General features: G+C 44.0%; 1 protein-coding gene across 1 annotated transcript in view; it reads left to right on the plus strand.

The window, feature by feature from the left end:
• LOC126428270 (juvenile hormone epoxide hydrolase 1-like) overlaps positions 1 to 3,494 on the plus strand; it is an 83,851-nt gene extending 80,357 nt beyond the window's left edge. Inside the window, exon 6 of the mRNA XM_050090185.1 lies at positions 3,177 to 3,494. Coding sequence (XP_049946142.1) covers positions 3,177 to 3,372 — 196 coding nt within the window. The 3' untranslated portion in view covers positions 3,373 to 3,494. The remainder of the gene's footprint in view (positions 1 to 3,176) is intronic.
• The last annotated feature ends 16,313 nt before the right edge of the window (positions 3,495 to 19,807 follow it).

The raw sequence follows: 19,807 nt of genomic DNA on the forward strand, positions 1-19,807 counted from the left end.
TCATCATCATCATCGTCATCGTCATCATCAAGATCTCATCATGACGGACGCGCAAGTCACACAGAGTGGCGTCGACTGAAACAAGACTTGCAACCCGGTGGCAGAACTTCTCCGGACCGAACCTCCCGCCCAACAACGCCACACGATCGTTTGATTTCATTTTTTTCTTCTAGTGTAGCCCCATTTGGCGCTATGGTCACATTCACCTCATGTCCATCTTTCTGTGGACCACTGGGAGACCTCTGGCAACACGCTGCCGGACTGACATCAATTACTGCAGTGTCGTTAATGTGTCGCATTACTTTGTCTACCTCGTCCGCAACTTTCTCAGAGCAGTGTGCAGTTGGTGTGTAGCTCTTGATATTAGTGCACTCCAAATTAGCCCCGTGCTCAGTGACATTTGGAATGTGTAGGCGGTTTCCTGACAGACTGGAAAACTCGTTGGTGAAACCACTTCACAAAGTTGAATGAACTGTGGATGAAGCCCGACCAACAGTCATTACGTGCATTGATAAAAAATGATAGTGCATTGAGAATCGCTAGTTTCTAGCTGAAATCTAGATCTGCCAATAACATTTAAAAAGGACGACTGACAGCTGAAATCTATTATTTACAAAACTTTGAAAATTGTGAAAGACAGATAAAACAGACGACTACGGGCCCATTTCTTTGCTATCAGTGTGGTCGAAAGTTTTGAAAAAGCAGTGTTTCAGAAATAAGTGCCGCATTTCGGAACAGATAATCTGCTGTCAGGTACGGAATTTAGCTTCAGTAGAAGAGTACCATCAGAAAAAAAGTTATCCTTTTGTATCAGGTACTGTCAGGACTAGACGGTAGGCTGACAACTGTAGGTATTTTCCGTAATTTAACAAAAGCATTTAATTGTGCGGATCATCAAATACTTTTGCGTAAACTGAGACGTCGTAGCATTAGGATAAACTTCAGCAGTGGTTCACTTCAGACGTAAGTGTTCAGTGTCAACAAAGAGGGAAGAGGTTTGAATCTAACTGGGGGGGCGACAAAGTCAGAGATGCCGAGGCGTTCTACTCTGGTTGGTTGGTTGGTTGGGGAAAGAGACCAGACAGCGTGGTCATCGGTCTCACGTTCTACTCTGGCTCTATACCTTTTCTTGATACATGCCGATAATCCGACACTAAACGTGAGTGATGGTGCAAAAATAGTTCTCTATGAAAATGACAAGTCTTAACGCGGAAGGCGTCGAACGTAATATAAATGATGTCGCTACTATGGTAGTCTGGAACATAGTACGTGGCTTCGAGAGAACTGATTAATGTTTTGATGTGATCTTCTCGGATTACCAGCCGTTGTCACGGCATCGTGTTGTCGCAACGTTTCGACGGGTTTCCAACTCTTCATCATCTGCCGCAGTTCTTGCCCAGTACGTTCGTTTATAGCTACTGGACCGTTGGCGCTGCTTCTGGGATTCGGTCATCCGAGAGGCAGGCAGTGGAAATAGAGCGTACCTGACGTTCGTGTCGACCGGAACAACTCAGCTCTATATGAGATGGCATCCGAAGAAAAATAACTGACGACGACAAATACAATTTACGGGAAAATAATCCCGAAGTATGACGCAAGCTATTGATAGAGCCGCCAAACAATTAAAACTCAAGTTATTAAACTCTTAAGATCAACCGTAAATTGATATACCGGGTGATCAAAAAGTCAGTATAAATTTGAAAACTTAATAAACCACGGAGTAATGTAGATAGAGAGCTAAAAATTGACACACATGCTTGGAATGACGTGGGGTTTTATTAGAACCAAAATAAATTGCTACATGCGTGAAAGATCTGTTGCGCGCGTCGTTTGCTGATGATCGTGTGCTCAGCCGCCACTTTCGTCATGCTTGGCCTCCCAGGTCCCCAGACCTCAGTCCGTGCGATTATTGGCTTTGGGGTTACCTGGAGTCGCAAGTGTATCGTGATCGAGCGACATCTCTAGGGATGCTGAAAGACAACATCCGACGCCAATGCCTCACCATAACTCCGGACATGCTTTACAGTGCTGTTCACATTATTATTCCTCGACTACAGCTATTGTTGAGGAATGATGGTGGACATATTGAGCATTTCCTGTAAAGAAAATCATCTTTCCAGAATGAGATTTTCACTCTGCAGCGGAGTGTGCGCTGATATGAAACTTCCTGGCAGATTAAAACTGTGTGCCCGACCGAGACTCGAACTCGGGACCTTTGCCTTTCGCGGGCAAGTGCTCTACCAACTGAGCTACCGAAGCACGACTCACGGCCGGTACTCACAGCTTTACTTCTGCCAGTACCTCGTCTCCTACCTTCCAAACTTTACAGAAGCTCTCCTGCGAACCTTGGTAGAGCACTTGCCCGCGAAAGACAAAGGTCCCGAGTTCGAGTCTCGGTCGGGCACACAGTTTTAATCTGCCAGGAAGTTTCATATCAGCGCACACTCCGCTGCAGAGTGAAAATCTCATTCTGGAAACATCCCCCAGGCTGTGGCTAAGCCATGTCTCCGCAATATCCTTTCTTTCAGGAGTGCTAGTTCTGCAAGGTTCGCAGGAGAGCTTCTGTAAAGTTTGGAAGGTAGGAGACGAGGTACTGGCAGAAGTAAAGCTGTGAGTACCGGCCGTGAGTCGAGCTTCGGTAGCTCAGTTGGTAGAGCACTTGCCCGCGAAAGGCAAAGGTCCCGAGTTCGAGTCTCGGTCGGGCACACAGTTTTAATCTGCCAGGAAGTTTCAACATCATCTTTGCTTTGTCTTACTTTGTTATACTAGTGATTGCTATTCTGATCAGATGAAGTGCCATCTGTCGGACATTTTTTGAACTTTTGTATTTTTTTGGTTCTAATAAAACCCCATGTCATTCCAAGCATGTGTGTCAATTTGTACCTCTGTATCTACATTATTCCGTGATTTGTTCAGTTTTCAAATTTATACTGACTTTTTGATCACTCGGTATATAATGCGGAAGTAATGAAAATTAACTTTTAAATAAATAGATGTATAATTTTTGAACATATTTCATGTTTACGGACATGATTTTCATTTACCTCCCCATGCAATAAGATGCGTTATTTGTCAACGTGGAAGTTGACTCACCTATAACCGGAAAATCTCCGTAAGCGGCGCATCTTGTGTCCGGCGTTGAGGAAATGAACACTGTGCCTACTGTTGTGTTGCAGCATCGAGAAGTACCCGCCGACAGCGGTGGCGCAGTTCGAGAACGACCTGGTGTTCACCCCTGAGTCCATGGCCCGCGACGCACACCCGGGGCTGGTGCGCTACAACGTCTGCAGGGGGGGACACTTTGCCGCCTTCGAGGAGCCCAAAGTGCTGGCCGACGACGTGTGGGACTTCGTCAAGTCTATACGAGCGTAAATGTGTGTGTCAGAGAGAGAGAGAGAGAGAGAGAGAGAGAGAGAGAGAGAGAGAGAGAGAATAGTACACATACTCACCAGAATTAAATGTTAGCGTGTGTGCGTTGCACTGAAGACAAATTTAAACTGTAAAGTTAATTGTAATCATTGTAGTAAATATAGTTTTTTTTAACCACATTGCGTTCGTTGCTTATTATCCCTGTTACCCTCATAAAAGGTTCCCCAAGAGGATTGGTCAGTATTCAGCGACTTGCCAGCAACGGTCATTCGAAGCAGAAAAATCTAAAAACAAATTAATGAATGTAGGGTTCAAGATGCACAGCTTAGGAGCGCTCGTTCATTTTCGCTACTGTGAAAACACATCGCTTCTTCTAAACACGTGCTCGTAACTCTTAACGTGTGCATTTTGTACTGGAGTTTTCTGCTTCTAATGACGTTGGACACTCTGAGAAAAAGTAGGTGTAAGCTATAGGGAAAGATGAGTAATGAACAATTTGTACAAGAACCGAGACGGACGTTTGTGAGGTAACGGTCGAGTCGTCGCGCCCTGAAAATATTCCGAGTTCTGCGGAAGCAGTGGCCACACCGGCCTGTTGGCGGGCGAGCACGTGGCGCCAAACGTCAGCCGGACGAGAGGGGTGGCCGCTGCGCGTGGTCCAGCCGCGTGGCTAGGACACTGTGGCGAGGACGGTGCTTTGCGTCGACGAAGGAGGTGTCTATGTCGGGAGTGCCAAAGATAGCGGACTTTGTGAAACCTTAATGGCAGACATTTCACAGTTCGTATAGAAATTAATAGTAGCCAGATGAATAACGATACCTCAAAAAGAAACATGTACAATACTATTATTTGCACGACGATTCTATGGTGTAATCAGATTTTCAATATCTTTATTAGTTTAAAGTTTACTACCTAACGGTAAATTATACAAGTAACACCCAGCAACGAATTTCCAAAATATAAACGCTTCATCCGATTTTGTCGATCGCCGTGTCTTTAGAAAGATATTAGTGTAAACCTAAATTGGTATGAATTACAGGCATGTAACTTGAATAGTACATGAGGTGTTGGACGTCAAAGTGGCCGATTACTATCGATCGCGCCAGGCCGTAAGTACTCCACAGTTACACGAACAAACTGTAGCAGCATGCTTATAAATATAGTGATTCATCTATGTCTTTGTTAATATCCGATATACGCTATTCATGAAGAAACTGCTCAATTAATTACTGTGTTTTACAAAACACAGAGACATTAAGCTCCTGGCCTACCTTTTGCTTCTCTTCTTTTGATACATGTTTATTTAGTTGTTTATGTATTTAATAATGTGTGTTAGAGCGTGTTTATGGTCCAGCCGTAGGAATATTTATTTAGTTTCAAGTATTTAAATGTAAATGCAGTATTTCGTATGTGCTTAAATATGTGTGGGGCTGCGTTGTTTTGAAGACATAGTGCGAGCGCTCTAGCCAACCACAGAGCTCGTGAATGGGGAGACTGGATGGGAGCGTCGTTTCCGCAGAGGACACGGGGCAGAACTGGCAGTTTGGAGGTAGGGTGGTTCTGGGCAGGACGGCACAGGACACGGCAAGTGCTGGACGCGGCGGACGCGGGGTCGTCGGAAACACTTGCAGTGCACTGCCGACTTGTTTACTTCTGAGATTTCCGTGGCTTCTGCAGTGAAGACATAGTGCGCGTTTCGAAGTGAACATCTCGCGAGCTATGTTGTCGTTCGTAACTAATTACGTGCAGTAGGAATCTATTGTTTTCCTTTTATTCAGCTTATATTTTATTTAATTGCTGGACCATCGACACCAATAAGTGTTTATCGGAAATATACCGCATTCTCAAAAGTACTTCTACTATCGTGTTCATCATTTAAAGTCGTCAAGATAGTACCTGCAGATTTTATTCAGTTGAAATCTTTCATTTATAAATTTGTGTGTTACATTCACAATTCGCAAATGCCAAGTGATAGAAGCCTTCGACCATTCGGTTCATGTGTGTATTCTCATCGCATGCTGTAGACTCAGCAGTATTTGGCTTGAAACTCCGCTGCAGAGTGAAAATCTCATTCCAGTATTTGGCTTGTAACGCGGCAACTACGTATCCCAGCCCCTAGACAACTAAACCAGCCAAAACTTGTAATACTGCAACTCTGAGTCCGAGGGTGCGTAGTTATTTGAAAGCCCGCAGGTTTTCGGATTAAAAAGGTCTAAGACGGGGACGTAGTCTTTCACCGCTACTGTTCAATCTATATATCGAAGAAACAATGATGGAAATACAAGATAGGTTGAACAATGGAATTAAAAATTAAGGTGAAAGGATAGCATTGGTACGATTCGCTAACGACATTACTGTGCTCAGTAAAAGTGAAGAAGAATTATAGGGCCTGCTGACTGAAATGAACAGTCTAAAGAGTACAGAATATGGAATGAGAATAAATCGAAGAAAGACGAAAGTAGTGAGCAGTAGCAAAAATGAAAACAACGAGAAGCTTAACATCAGGATAAGCAGATGAAGTTAAGGAATTCTGCTACCTAGGCAGCAAAATAACTCATGATGGACGGACCAAGGAGGACATAAAAAGCAGATTACCACCCCCCAAAAATGGCATTCCTGGCCAAGAGAAGTCTACCAGTATCAAACACACGTCTTAAAATTTCAGGAAAACATTTGTCAGAATGTACGTTTGAAGCACAGCACTGTATGGTAGTGAAACATGTACTCTGGGAAAACCGGAACGGAAGAGAATCGAAGCATTTGAGATGTGGTGCTACAGACGAATGTCGAAAGTTAGGTGCACTAATAAGGTAAGGAATGAGGTGGTTCTGTTCAGAATCGAAGAGGAAAGGAATATGGGGGAAATACTGACAAGGAGAAAGGAGAGGATGGTAGGACATCAGGGAATAGCTTCCCTGGTAGACGGAGCTGTAGAGGGTAAAAGATGTAGATGATGACAGATTAGAACAGATCCGCAAATAACTGATGACGTAGGTTGCAACTGATATTCAGATGAAGGGGTTAGCAGAGGAAGCAATTTGTGACGAGCCGCATTAAACTAGTCAGAAAACTGTTGACTTAATACATACAGATACACTCCGCCGCAGCTGTTGCCGAAAACGAAAGTGCTATACGTGTGCTGTTTCCACAGAATGGACTGGTAGTCAGGCGCTCATATTGTTGGCCTATAGAGGGATTGCAGTAATACTTAGAACATGTACTTTTGTGCAAATACAGACTTTTTTAAATGGCATAGCTTTTAACCGACGTCCTCCCGAATGCGAGTCCATTGCGCTGGACACTGCTCCAGCCGCGTCGCTGGCTCTCTGAGCACCGCGTCCGAGTCCTCTGGTGGGAAAAGTAGTGTATGGCTGATTAGGGACAACCCAGGCGACAGGGTGGGGCCGTCCTGTCTTGTACAACTGTTTTTCCACAGGTGTTTCAAACATATCCAGGTAGGTTGGGGCAACGGCCTTACCGCAGCGGATACAACAGTTAGCGTCCAATCACCGAACTTAAGCACTGTCGGGCGTGGCCGGCACTTGGATGGGTGACCATTCGGGCCGCCAGGCGCTGTTGCCACTTTTCGGGGTGCACTGAGCTTCGTGATGCCAATTGAGGAGCTACTCGACCGGATAGTGCCGACTCCGGTCAAAGAACACCATCATAACGACCGGGAGAGCGGTGTGCTGACCACACGCCCCTCCTATCCGCATCCTCATTGAGGATGACACGGCGGTCGGATGGTCACGATGGGCCACTTGTGGCCTGAAGACGGAGTGCTTTAGGTAGGTTCGAAATTGGCTGCTACACCAGCACTCTGGATAATCAGTTTTACTTTCCTGCATTTCCACTACTCCAATGCGAAAGCCTTACGCCAACTTACAGAGAGGACCAGTATGCCCGAATGGTTCCACTCCACTTGTCGTCGGAGCCGCCGTTTTGATGCGTCGATAACCTTCCTGTCATCCCCGTACTGCTTCTCGCAGTGTGCATCCTTCATTGGTTGAGACTCTTTGCTCTGTACGGTCTTCTCCTAGGCGGCGAGGAACCCAATGGCCATACACCTTTGAATACCCAACTGATGGAGCAGTGTGTCAGCACTACCAAGAAACGTCCAGTTGTCCAGCGAGGTGTTTGTGACCCGTAAATCACTTCAGATGAGAGTGTCTGCACGTTTCCAACAGTGCAAGAGTCACAGCTGTGTGCGGCCGGCAGGCGCGCCACATATCGGACAGGTTTGCGCGACCTTGTTGCCATGACGACAGACGCCTCGCCGAACGAGTCACCGTGCTTTTGTTGACTGCCAGGCCTCTGTACATGCTATGCAAGTGCCTACGAGTATGTACATCTACATACATACTCCGCAGTCCACCATACGGTGCGTGGCGGAGGGTACCTCATACCACAACTAGCATCTTCTCTCCCTGTTTCACTCCCAAACAGAACGAGGGAAAAAATGACTGCCTATATGCCTCTGTACGAGCCCTAATCTCTCTTATCTTATCTTTGTGGTCTTTCCGCGAAATGTAAGTTGGCGGCAGTAAAATTGTACTGCAGTCAGCCTCAAACACTGGTTCTCTAAATATCCTCAGTAGTAATTCACTAAAAGAACGCCTGCTTTCCTCTAGAGGCTCCCACCCGAGTTCCTGAAGCATTTCCGGAACACTCGCGTGATGATCAAACCTACCACTAACAAGTCTAGCAGCCCGCCTCTGAATTGCTTCTATGTCCTCCCTCAATCCGACCTGATAGGGATCCCAAACGCTCGAGCAGTACTCAAGAACAGGTCGTATTAGCGTTTTATAAACTGTCTCCTTCACAGATGAACCACATCTCCCGAAAATTCTACCAATGAACCGAAGACGATTATGGAGTAATCAAACATTACGGGATTCTTTTTCCTATTCATTTGCATTAATTTCTGTTTATCTATATTTAGAGTTAGCTGCCATTCTTTACACCAATCACAAACCCTGTCAAAGTCATCATGTATCCTCCTACAGTCACTCAACGACGACACCTTCCCGAACACCAGAGCATCATCAGCAAATAGCCGCACATCGCTATCCACCCTATCCAAAAGATCATTTATGTAGGTAGAAAACAACAGCGGACCTACCACACTTCTCTGGGGCACTCCAGATGATACCCTCACCTCCGATGCTCTGGATTGTCCTACAAAACGAGCTCAATGGCCGCTCTCTCCTTGGAACTCAGCTCCGTTGCAGTCGCCATACTGAAGCCTACACATAGCGCAGACACTTACCGGAATTCGTGAAACTGGAGCAGCGGAAGCTAGAATATTCCACGATGCCCCACAACAAAATGGGGCCCCCCCACGAGTCAGTATTGGGGCCACTCCTGATCCTTATTTATATTAGTGATATGACCTCTACTATTACGAGTAACTCTACAACATTTCTGTTTGCTGATGACACTACCTTGGTAGTAAGGATGTTGTGTGCAACATTGGCTCTGTTTCAAATGGTGCAGTTCATCGCAAGTTCGTGGCTTGTAGAAAATAAGCCAACGACAACTCACAGTAAGACTCAGTTTTTTCAGTTTCTAACACACAATTCAACGAAACCCGACGTTTTAATCTCACAGAATGGGCATACGATCAGTGAAACTTAACAGTTCAAATTTCTAGGTGTCCACATAGACCGTAAACCGTCGTGGAAAGTCCACGTTCAGGAACTTGTCCAAAGACTTAATGCCGTCTTTTTACTATTCGAACGGTATCTGAAGTGAGTGATCGTTCGACACGAAAATTAGTCTATTTTGCTTATTTTCATTCGCTCATGTCGTACGGTACTATATTTTGGGGTAACTCTTCCCATTCTAAAAGGATAGTTTTGGCTGAGAAACGAGCTGTTTGGGCAATGAGTGGGTAAGTTCACGAGCCTCGGTATTTTGACATTGGCCTCTCAAAATAAATTATATATATTCCTTATTGTGATTTCTTGTTAACAACATTGGCTTATTCCCAAGAATAAGCAGGTTTCACTCAGTTAATACTAGGCAGAAAACCAATCTACATTTGCATTGCACTTCCGTGACTTGTGCAGAAAGGTATGCAGTATACTCTTGCATCCATTTTCAGTAAGCTACCACAAGAATTCAAAAATCTTAGCAGTAATCCACGCGCTTTCAAATCCAAACTGAAGAGTTTCCTCATTGGTCACTTCTATTCCGTCGAGGAGTTCCTTGAAAAACTAAGCTGATTCCTACGTTATGTTGTTGACTGCGTTTATTTAAACTTATGGCTTATGATCTTTTGACTTGATAAACATTTTATTTTATCTGTTATTACTTCTAGGTTGTAATTTCACGTACTGACACGTTCCGAGATCTTGGAAACTTGCTCCTCAATTTGCCCCTACGGAAGAAAACATGTAAAACGAAATAAAAAACAAATTCCGTCTTTTTTTCAACTGAAAATGGCAGAGAAAATAAATGTGTTGCATCACTTATTGGACGCCCTCCGTTGTTAATGTAGTGTTACTGCAGGTGATCGTGTAAAATCCTGGTAATCTTTGGAGTATTTTCCGTGAGACTTTTACTCCGGCCGCTGTGGCCGAAAGGTTCTAGGCGCTTCAGTCCAGAACCACGCAGCTGCTATGGTTGCAGATTTGAATCCTGCCTCGGACATGGATGTGTGTGATGTCCTTAAGTTAGTTATGTTTAAGTAGTTCTAAGTTCTAGGGGACTGAGGACCTCAGATGGTAAGTCCTATAGTGCTTAGAGCCATTTGAACCATTTTTTTGAGACTTTTACGGGAAATGTAGTCAGCATTTCCGGTTACCCTGGCCAATGACGCGCTGCCCGCTCAGGAAAACAGGCATGGCGTCGCCTATCGAATACCATGCTCTTGTGTGTGCTACGGTGGGGGGGGGGGGGGGGGGGAAGGGGGGGGGGGGAGGGACATGCGCTTTGTGTTGAGTGCGGCCCGTCGCTGAATTGCTGTTTGGTGAGATCATTCGTGTAATTTGATTGTCCGTAGGAAGTACATATCTGAAATATTTCTTCGTTAATCATTCAAGAGCTACTTGCTTTTCCTGGTTAAATTTTCACTAATTGGCGTTGCGAAAATGCTGTGAACAGCGAGAGTTGACTTGAGTTTTGGAATCATCGTTGCCGACTTTTTGCGTTCTTGCAAAGACAGTAGTTACGAGACTTGCCACGGTATTTGAGTTTATTCAGTTAATGCGTGGAACATTACACTCCACTCGATCACCCTTCCTGCTGGTTCAGCTTAGTGAAAGGTTAATGAGTTGTCTGGAAACTTCGTTCGTATGATGCTTACATATTTGGATTTCACCTGCAACTTGTCGTTCGTGCGCTAACACGACACTTACTACTCTGCTCACTTCATTTCTCAACTTAATTGTGGGAAGTAATATCTAAATATTCTCTCTTATTTAATTTTCTCTGTTCATTTGTTTGTCATTTAAATGCTTTAGCGTGACAGATAATTTGCAGCCATTATAAAATCACTCAGTGCTACTGCATATGCTATCTTTGACGTACTAGCCACGATTTCCATTTGATATTTCCCTTAAAAGATACCATATTTTTGACCAGCACTTTTACTTAACTTGCAGTCGTTTGCTGTCCAGGAGCACAGGTCGATGACTTCATATGTATATTTGATCTTTCGATCTTACAAATGCCAAACAAAAACTTCGAAAATCTTGACTTATTATTGTTTTGTACGTAAAAAAACATCATGGAATTTATTCACTGAACGACCGAAGTTTTCTGCTGTCTCAGTAAGGTATTGTTGCCACCTTAACCCTATGCAAGAACATTTGCAGCGGCACCCTGTCAACATACATCCACCTGCAGTCTGCTAAAGTGATCGCCAAGAGTCTCTAAACAACAACAACCGCCCTCGCTGTTGCCAGAAAGATCCCCATTTCAGCTGAGGCTGTTGCTTTTATAATTGTCGCTTGTAGCATCATCCCTGTTTCGTCAGACTAGCCCTACCTCACAATTACGGCTTGACTTGCTGCTATAATTAAGTACTGTGTAAATTTCAGACATGTTGATGGCTAATTGTACAGATAATAACTAGCGACTTATTACGAATTCCGTATGCCAATTGATCTGGCTGAAGTAAAGCAAGAAAGGACGGTCAAAGATAGTACCCTAAGCTGGGCTTACTTTGGCTCTTCGCGGGTAACTTCGACACACTCGTCGGCCAAAGATTTAATTTTTTCCGCTAAAATTACATCATTAGCATGGAAAAACAATGTAATGTACATTTACAGTGTGTGAAGAATGATCTAGAAGATGTGAGATCTATGACGTAATATTGTGTTGGCAACACTGGATTCAATGTGGGGTCATAAATATTTAAATAGCTATTACGACCAGTAACTTCTGCCTGGAGGCTTCACACCAGGTAACTGAAAACTATGGTGAGTGTAATTTTGCATATTACTCAGGGTTAGGTAACAGGGCGAGAAACTGTCATTTTTGTGACATTTAATTTAGGCAGTACGTTTAACACTTGTGTAAAATGGTGCACATTTTGTGCAAAATATGAGATTACTTTACTTTAGCCCTGGCAACAGTAACCCGAAGAGGAAGATTTAGTGGCGCTAGAATCTCATGGTGGTTTTGAAAGTTTCTCTGATGTGTAAGATGATGTCTAGCACAACAAGGTGCTGAAAGATAAATTAAGAGCAGTAAGCTATAGTTTTAAACAACAAAGAACAGCCCGAATTTTGGACTGGGGTGAGCGACGATAGTGGCGAAGTGAACAGTTGAGACAGACCAAGTTCTGCTGCGAATGGTCAGAAAAAAACCATGAACTGTCTTATCGTTGGGAGGATTTGATTAGAATTATCAGTCCCACACGACTAACAAAATTTAGCTGTTTTAAAACACCAGAGCTTCAATAATTTGCATCGTATATCTCCCACCCATACTGTACAGTATCCTGAACATGTGATATATGCTCTTTGCAAATACCTACCATAGTGTAACACGTAACTTGAAAATTTGTAACTTGATGAATTATACAACACCTGTATGTTTACTGTATCACTTTCAGAATAAAGTTCAATATTCCCTGTTCATATCTTCAAAAACTAGCGTTTTATTTATCCCTCGCGCTCCTGCATGTCTACTCTAGAGATATTCATAGAATTTACTTTATCCCTATATGAAGGGATTATTTGAATAGTGGTACAAGTCCATTAGCTCCACTTTTCTGCCTATAATGCTTCTGAAATTAATGATCCAAACAAACAGAAAGAAAGATTCATCTCTAGCAAGAAGCCATACGATTTAATATTTCTGGTATCTCAACTGCAGATTTTTCAGCACTCATTTAACTTTAGGACTCTGTATCTCAATATGAACAAAAATGGACTTGTACCACTCTCGAAATAAGCCCTTCATATCATATTACGACTGTTTCCTGAAGAAATGACGAAGTCGGTGAAAATAGCGCAAGTAACATTTATTTTATGATAGTGCAGCAACAGAAGTTAAATTTCTTGTTTAGTAACATGTTTAATTGATGTTACAAATCTTTGAAACACTAGAAAAAAGTATTCGGAATTTTCTTTCTGCCACTATCCTTTGTTTTCTTGCGACATATAAGAAGACAGGCAGAAATTGGGAGAAAGGAAATCCAGTTTATGGTAATCTGATGGTTTTATAGACTACCTGGGTCAGTAGCTGTAGTGTAGAGAGCTACAGAGACAACTTGGATAATATCGTTAGTCATTTTCCTGATGACGCAGTTGTAATAGATGGTGACTTCTACTTCCCAGGTATAGATTAGGGGCGTCATACCATCAAAACTGATGCCAGAGACAAGGATCCGTGTCACATTATTCTGTGTCTTGTCGCAGAAAACTACCTCGAGCAGCCGGCCCGAGTGGCCGTGCGGTTATAGGCGCTACAGTGTGGAGCCGAGCGACCGCTACGGTCGCAGGTTCGAATCCTGTCTCGGGCATGGATGTGTGTGATGACCTTAGGTTAGTTAGGTTTAAGTAGTTCTAAGTTCTAGGGGACTGATGACCTCAGATGTCAAGTCCCACAGTGCTCAGAGCCATTTGAACCATTCGTCTACCTCGAGCAGGTAATAAGAGGACCAACTCGTGAATGTAGCGCCTTAGACCACCTAGAAACAGACAGGTCTGACCTTATCGAGTCATTTAACGTACAGGAAGGTACCAGTAATCATGAGGCTGTGATAGCAACCATGATTATAGATTTTACGCGGAATGTTAAGAAAGGTAGGAAAATATTTTTGCTTACCAAGAGTGTGACGGCATAACAACTGCAGAATATCTGAGCAATCGGCACCAAATATTCATTGCTGCAAAAAATGGAAAAATTCGAAAGTATGGTTCAGTGTGTCTTAGATAAATATGTTCCCAGCAAGATATTAAGCGATGTGTTAGAGCACTGCTCCGTAAACAGAGGGAGCATCGTCACAAGCAAAAACCTGGCGGACAAACAAAAGCTGAACAAAATTAGAATTACGTATTAATACCTTCAGCTGCTGACGGGCGTTGATATATATTAACGGAGACAGGTGATAATGTGTGCCCAGACCGGGATTCTAACCCGGGATCTCCTGCTTACATGGCAGATGCTATATCCTTCTGAGCCAACGAGGACACTGAGGATAGTGCGACTGCAGGGACTATCTGCGCGCACGCCTTTATACGTCCACACACGACATTCGTAGTGTCCTACCCAACACACTTACGTCCAAAAGAACAGACACCATATCCATATAAGTATATAGTTGTAGCAATACCGACCATGACATTCCTCTTCTGTGCGGATGCACACATATTACTGTTACGGGACTTGGTAAGAATGTCTTCAACGAGTAATGAGTGTGTTGGGTAGGGACACTACGAATGTAGTGTGTGGACATACAAGGTGAGAATGTGGGTCTCGCGGGCGTGCGCAGATAGTCCCTGCAGTCACACTATCCTCTGTGCCCTCGGTGGCTCAGATGGCTAGAGCGTCTGCCATGTAAGCAGGAGATCCCGGGTTCGAGACCCGGTCAGGTCACACATTTTCACCCGTCTCCGTTGATATATATCAACGCCAGTCAGCAGCTGAAGGTATTAATGTAAGTTCTAATTTCATTCTAGACGGCTGCAAGTCATCATTGGTGTCTGTTCTTTCGGACATGTCCGGCAAAACAGACACCAAATCCAGATAAGTATAAAGCTGAACAAAGTGAAAATGAGTAGATCAATAAGAGGAGCGTCCAGAGATTTTGAAAGTAAAAAAGCTTGTCAACCTATCTGGGCTAAAACTCTAAGAGAATTTGCTCTTACGTAAGATCAGTAAGCGGCTCGATATCATTTATTCGTTCACCCTGTGTTCAGACTGACACGGAAAATGACAAAGAAAAGGCCGAAAAATTGAAAAAAATGGTTCAAATGGCTCTGAGCACTATGGGACTTAACATCTGAGATTATCAGTCCCCTAGAACTGAGAACTAGTTAAACCTAACTAACCTAAGGACATCACACACATCCATGCCCGAGGCAGGATTCGAACCTGCGACCGTAGCGTGACCATAGGCGGCTATCGACGACGTCACCCGGCAGCAAACCCGTAAGTTATTTGAACATTCAATTCGCCGGGAAAAGTTAAGGTCCCACAATTAAGAAACTAGTTATAAGGACTTTGCTCAAAACATGAACCGATTTGTTGGTTACATCCCTGGCACATACAGCCTGGAGACCTGTCCACCCGACGCACTCAACTGCAGTGCGGGCTGCGGCTTAAGGAACTGTGATTTCCGCATTAACCGTGGGAAGCAGCTCTTAAGTCGAAGACACCCTTTTTACTGCTGCTGTACACTGGTTCATAACTTGTGCAAACTGTCTTCAGTTTCTCACGCAGCTGCTAAATTTCCTAAGAAGGGATTTCTCCTAGCCGTGTGTCCATACGACCTTAGCCAAAACAACTTGATACGTATCACATGTGCATGGGAATGGTCACACCGAGGTAAGTACAGTGTATGTAGACCAAATAGTGGTTGAATGTGCCGAATTTGTGCCGTTCATGTGGTGAATCTGAACTCATTCGGTATTATTATTATTATTATTGTTATTACTATTAACGTTATTATTATCACTAGTATTAGCTGTACCCGGCCACACTTTTTCTGGCTCAGTTGCTTAAATTGAAAAGTAAGAAAAGTATAGCATACGTTTCTTAAATGTATGGGAACTGGATATGCGTCCTAATCTCCATTGCTCCTCTGCCACTGTCCACCACTCCTTCCCCCTTTCTTTGTCCATCTCCTCATCCTCCCTGCTCTCTCTGCCCCTCACCTTCTATCCCTCCTCTCTCCATCACCTTTCCTCTTTCTCTGTCCATCATCTTCTCTCCCCCCTCCACCCGCTCCCTCCCGAACTACCCCCCCCCCCTCTCTCTCTCTCTCTGGCCATCCAGTTTTCTATGATCATTTACTCTCCTCTTTCCATCTCCATTTACCCCTCTCTCTGACCTCGAACCTTTGTTATTGTTATTGCAAATTCAGTTTCTGTAGTAGCAGTAATAGTAGTAGTATGCGCCATAAATACAAATCACCTAACAATCTTTCACCCTTCTATTTTTTACATGTTAGTTTATATATAAAAAAGTGTGTTGTCTATACGGGTCCAAATGTTTATTATAGTAACGTGTAAAATTTTGAAGTAACTCGGAAAGGTACATGAAACTTCCTGGCAGACTAAAACTTTGTGCCGGACCGAGACTCGAACTCGGGACCTTTCCCTTTCGCGGGCAGGTACTGGCAGAAGCAAGGCTGTGAGGACGGGGCGTGAGTCATGCTTGGGTAGCTCAGATGGTAGAGCACTTGCCCGCGAAAGGCAAAGGTCCCGAGTTCGAGTCTGGGTCCGGCACACAGTTTTAATCTGCCAGGAAGTTTTATATCAGCGCACACTCCGCTGCAGAGTGAAAATCTCATTCCGGAAAGGTACTTTTGAAATTAATGGTAACAATGTTTCCCTTTATATATTACGTATATATATTTTCATATTACACGTATTAAAATATACATATATTAAAGAATTAGCTACCTAAAAATGCTCTCGTATTAGATTATGAAGCTATGTCAAAATTTCATAGCAATCGGCCAATAACTTTCGGAGATCAACGATTTTCAATAAACCAACATTTATGTTTTCAAAACATTTCTCTTTTGTTAAATACGGAGGGTGGGGCAAATAAAAATGGCGGATGAAGTGTCCCAGTTCGGGGTACTTCCACAATAAGTCAGTGATTACATTTACAAATCTGTTTATTAACAAATTTAAGTTTTATGCTCTTGTTAGTAGTTCAAAAGAAATAAGAAAAATCCTTCTCGAAGAATAAAGGAATGACGCCTTTGACAGCTAAAAGATCTTGGGCAACGACAAAAATAAAACTTTTCGTGAGACTGTACTCTTGTGAACGAAAGCAACTATCTTCTTAGACATGCACAGTAGACAGAGTATTAAAGTCTCATATGAGGAGGAATACAAGAAGCTCCAGCCTCAGTCCACAGCCATGCGCGACAGAACTGCCTGGGCGAGGGCAGTTATGCCCACGTGGCTGATGACTAACTACACGGCTATTGGCCTGGCTATGTGGGCTCGGACTGCCTGAGGAAAACTGCTCTCGGGGGCGCCCTCTGAACTAGCCTGCTTCCTGCAGGTCGGGCGAAGCTGTGCTGACTTCAGCCGGTACGCCTGCCGAGCTGGAGGGCAGACCCGCAAAGTGGAGCTACGTTGCGGGTTGCCGGCATTGTAGGGGACACCGGAAACACGCCAGCCCAGACGAGTGAATGCACGCACACAACACCCCAACAGGATGGAGCAGCAGCCCATACAGCCTGCTGTACCTTGGAGGAAATTTACACAGTTTTCACGTCTCACAGAGTTGTTAACAGAGATCGAGATGGTCGCGGCCCTAGCCACCCACCCGGGTCACCTGATCTGTCGGTGAACGATCACTTTTTGTGGGGAGCCCTCAAGTCTAAGGTGTATCGCAACAACCCTCCTAGTCTTCGAGACTTGCAGCAGAACATTTCGGATGAGATAATTCCAGCAGTGCGCCTCCGATCCGCCTTCAGCAACTTGGAGACCGGGGCCCAGAAGCGTCAAGAGATGAATGATGGCCACTTCCAACGCCTGCTATGGTCAGATTAGTAGTGTAGTTCCTTTCCTCTGCTGTTTTTCTTTATACCATGGAACTCTCTTCTCCGGGCCACTTTATTTGCCCCACCCTGTATACTACGTATATACCATATCGCGTTCTAGTAGATCTATAGAAACAGTTGATTATTCGAATGCAACGTCGTGTCAGAATTTCAAAGCAATACGTGAAGAAATTTTGGAGATTTGAGATTTTGAAGAAACGAACATCTACGTTTGTACTTATACAGAAAATGTAGATGTTCCTAACCGCGTGTTTTTTATTTACATATTTTTTAAATATATGTAATACATAAATTTATAAAAATTTAATAATAGGGAAGCGTTGTTACAAAAATCACAGAAAGGTACATGTACATATATTGTACATCATGTATTACACACCGAGCGAGGTGGCGCAGTGGTTAGCACACTGGACTCGCATTCGGGAGGACGACGGTTCAATCCCGTCTCCGGCCATCCTGATTTAGGTTTTCCGTGATTTCCCTAAATTGCTTCAGGCAAATGCCGGGATCGTTCCTTTGAAAGGGCACGGCCGATTTCCTTCCCCATCCTTCACTAACCAGAGCTTGCGCTCCGTCTCTAATGACCTCGTTGTCGACGGGACGTTAAACACTAATATCCTCCTCCTCCTAATGTATTACAGAAACAGGTACCTCAAAGCACGCCTGTATTAGAATGGAACGCTGAGTGTCAATTTCAAAGCAATCGGTCAAGAACTTTCGGAGATACACAAGTTTGAACGAACTAACATTTACATTTTTATTTACATTTATTATTATTACTATGACAGTAAACAAGCCAAATAAATTCCATACGACTGCCGGAGTGGCCAAGCGGTTCTAGGCCCTACAGTCCGGAACCTCGCGACCGCTAGTGTCGTAGGTTTGAATCCTGCCTCGGGCATGGATGTGTGTGATGTCCTTAGGTTAGTTAGGTTTAAGTAGTTCTAAGTTCTGGGGGCTGATGACCTCAGAAGTTAAGTCCCGTAGTGCTCAGAGCCATTTGAACCATTTTTTTTAATTCTACACGGTGTATTTCGTATTTTATCACTGGTCAGAGACTTCCCAAGCTCTACGGTTGCGTGATGTATCGGCGGACAATTCTTGCACTTCCCAGTAAAGGGGATTTTCGTAGACGACTGACGTAATTATTTTACCACTGCGACCGTCCACCAAGACGCCACTGCCTCCGGTATGCTGAGAACCACTGGGACCACTCTCACTGGCTTATGCCAGAGTTACTGTAGTTAGATTTTTAAGTCCTCGTGTCTGGTATGTTATTCACATTGTTTCTCGTCGATTCTGCTATCACCGCGGAGGGCGACGTTCAATGACCCACACTTCCTTCTCTTGCACAGCTGTGATGTCTCGTGTACTGTGTTCCAGCATTCGATCAGTCTGAAGCTGGAAGTTCCACAGTAATGCGTCATGTTCGTTTTCTGGTTAAAATAACACATTTATTTATTATGATCAGTATGGCTAACTTAATGTCATACCATCATCATCAGAGTGTGAGCCCTGGAAGCGTACGTATGGCAGAGTTACAGAGAGTAGGAAAAAATAGAGTGTAACAAGGAGATACGTAAACGATGAGGCATTTACCCGTTTGGCTTTTGATGGCTGTTCCTTGGCTGTTCTCGTGGTAGCGTGACCTTAGCTGCCAATGATGGCCGCAGAGCCACGGGCAAAAGTAGCGTGGAGTTTCCGCGACGAATACGAATTACGTCAGCACCGGCCAATGGCGGACGATTCACATATAGTGAAATGTCGATGTTATAAGAAATTTACTAGGTTCTCGTAGGCCAGGTAGCAATACATAAGAAGTTAAACCATTACGAATCATTAGACAAGTGGTGTTACGTTAAAAACAGGCTAACTTACAGAATGACCCAAGAAGCAGTGTTACATATTGACGCTGGTATGAATGCCTTCAAGTGAACTAGAATATGATTAGGAAGAAAATCACACTGAAAGGCACACCTATTATATATAATGTCGTTTATCTTCTAGACAGAACCCTCTGGTTATCTGAAAATTACGCCGTTGTCAAGACAAGGCAGAGTTCAAGATGGCAGCCTCGAAACCAGGGAAGTGCGTACCCAAAGGGACGCCGTTGTCATGATAACGCAGGAACCAATACGGTAGCTCAGAAACTAAAGAAGTACACATGGGGACGCCGACTGTACTTGTGGTAACGACCCAGGTCCGTTTCTCCAACGACCATTGAGCGGACGATTC

Source organism: Schistocerca serialis, chromosome 12 (assembly GCF_023864345.2).
Source record: "Schistocerca serialis cubense isolate TAMUIC-IGC-003099 chromosome 12, iqSchSeri2.2, whole genome shotgun sequence".
NCBI classification, from domain to species: domain Eukaryota; kingdom Metazoa; phylum Arthropoda; class Insecta; order Orthoptera; family Acrididae; genus Schistocerca; species Schistocerca serialis.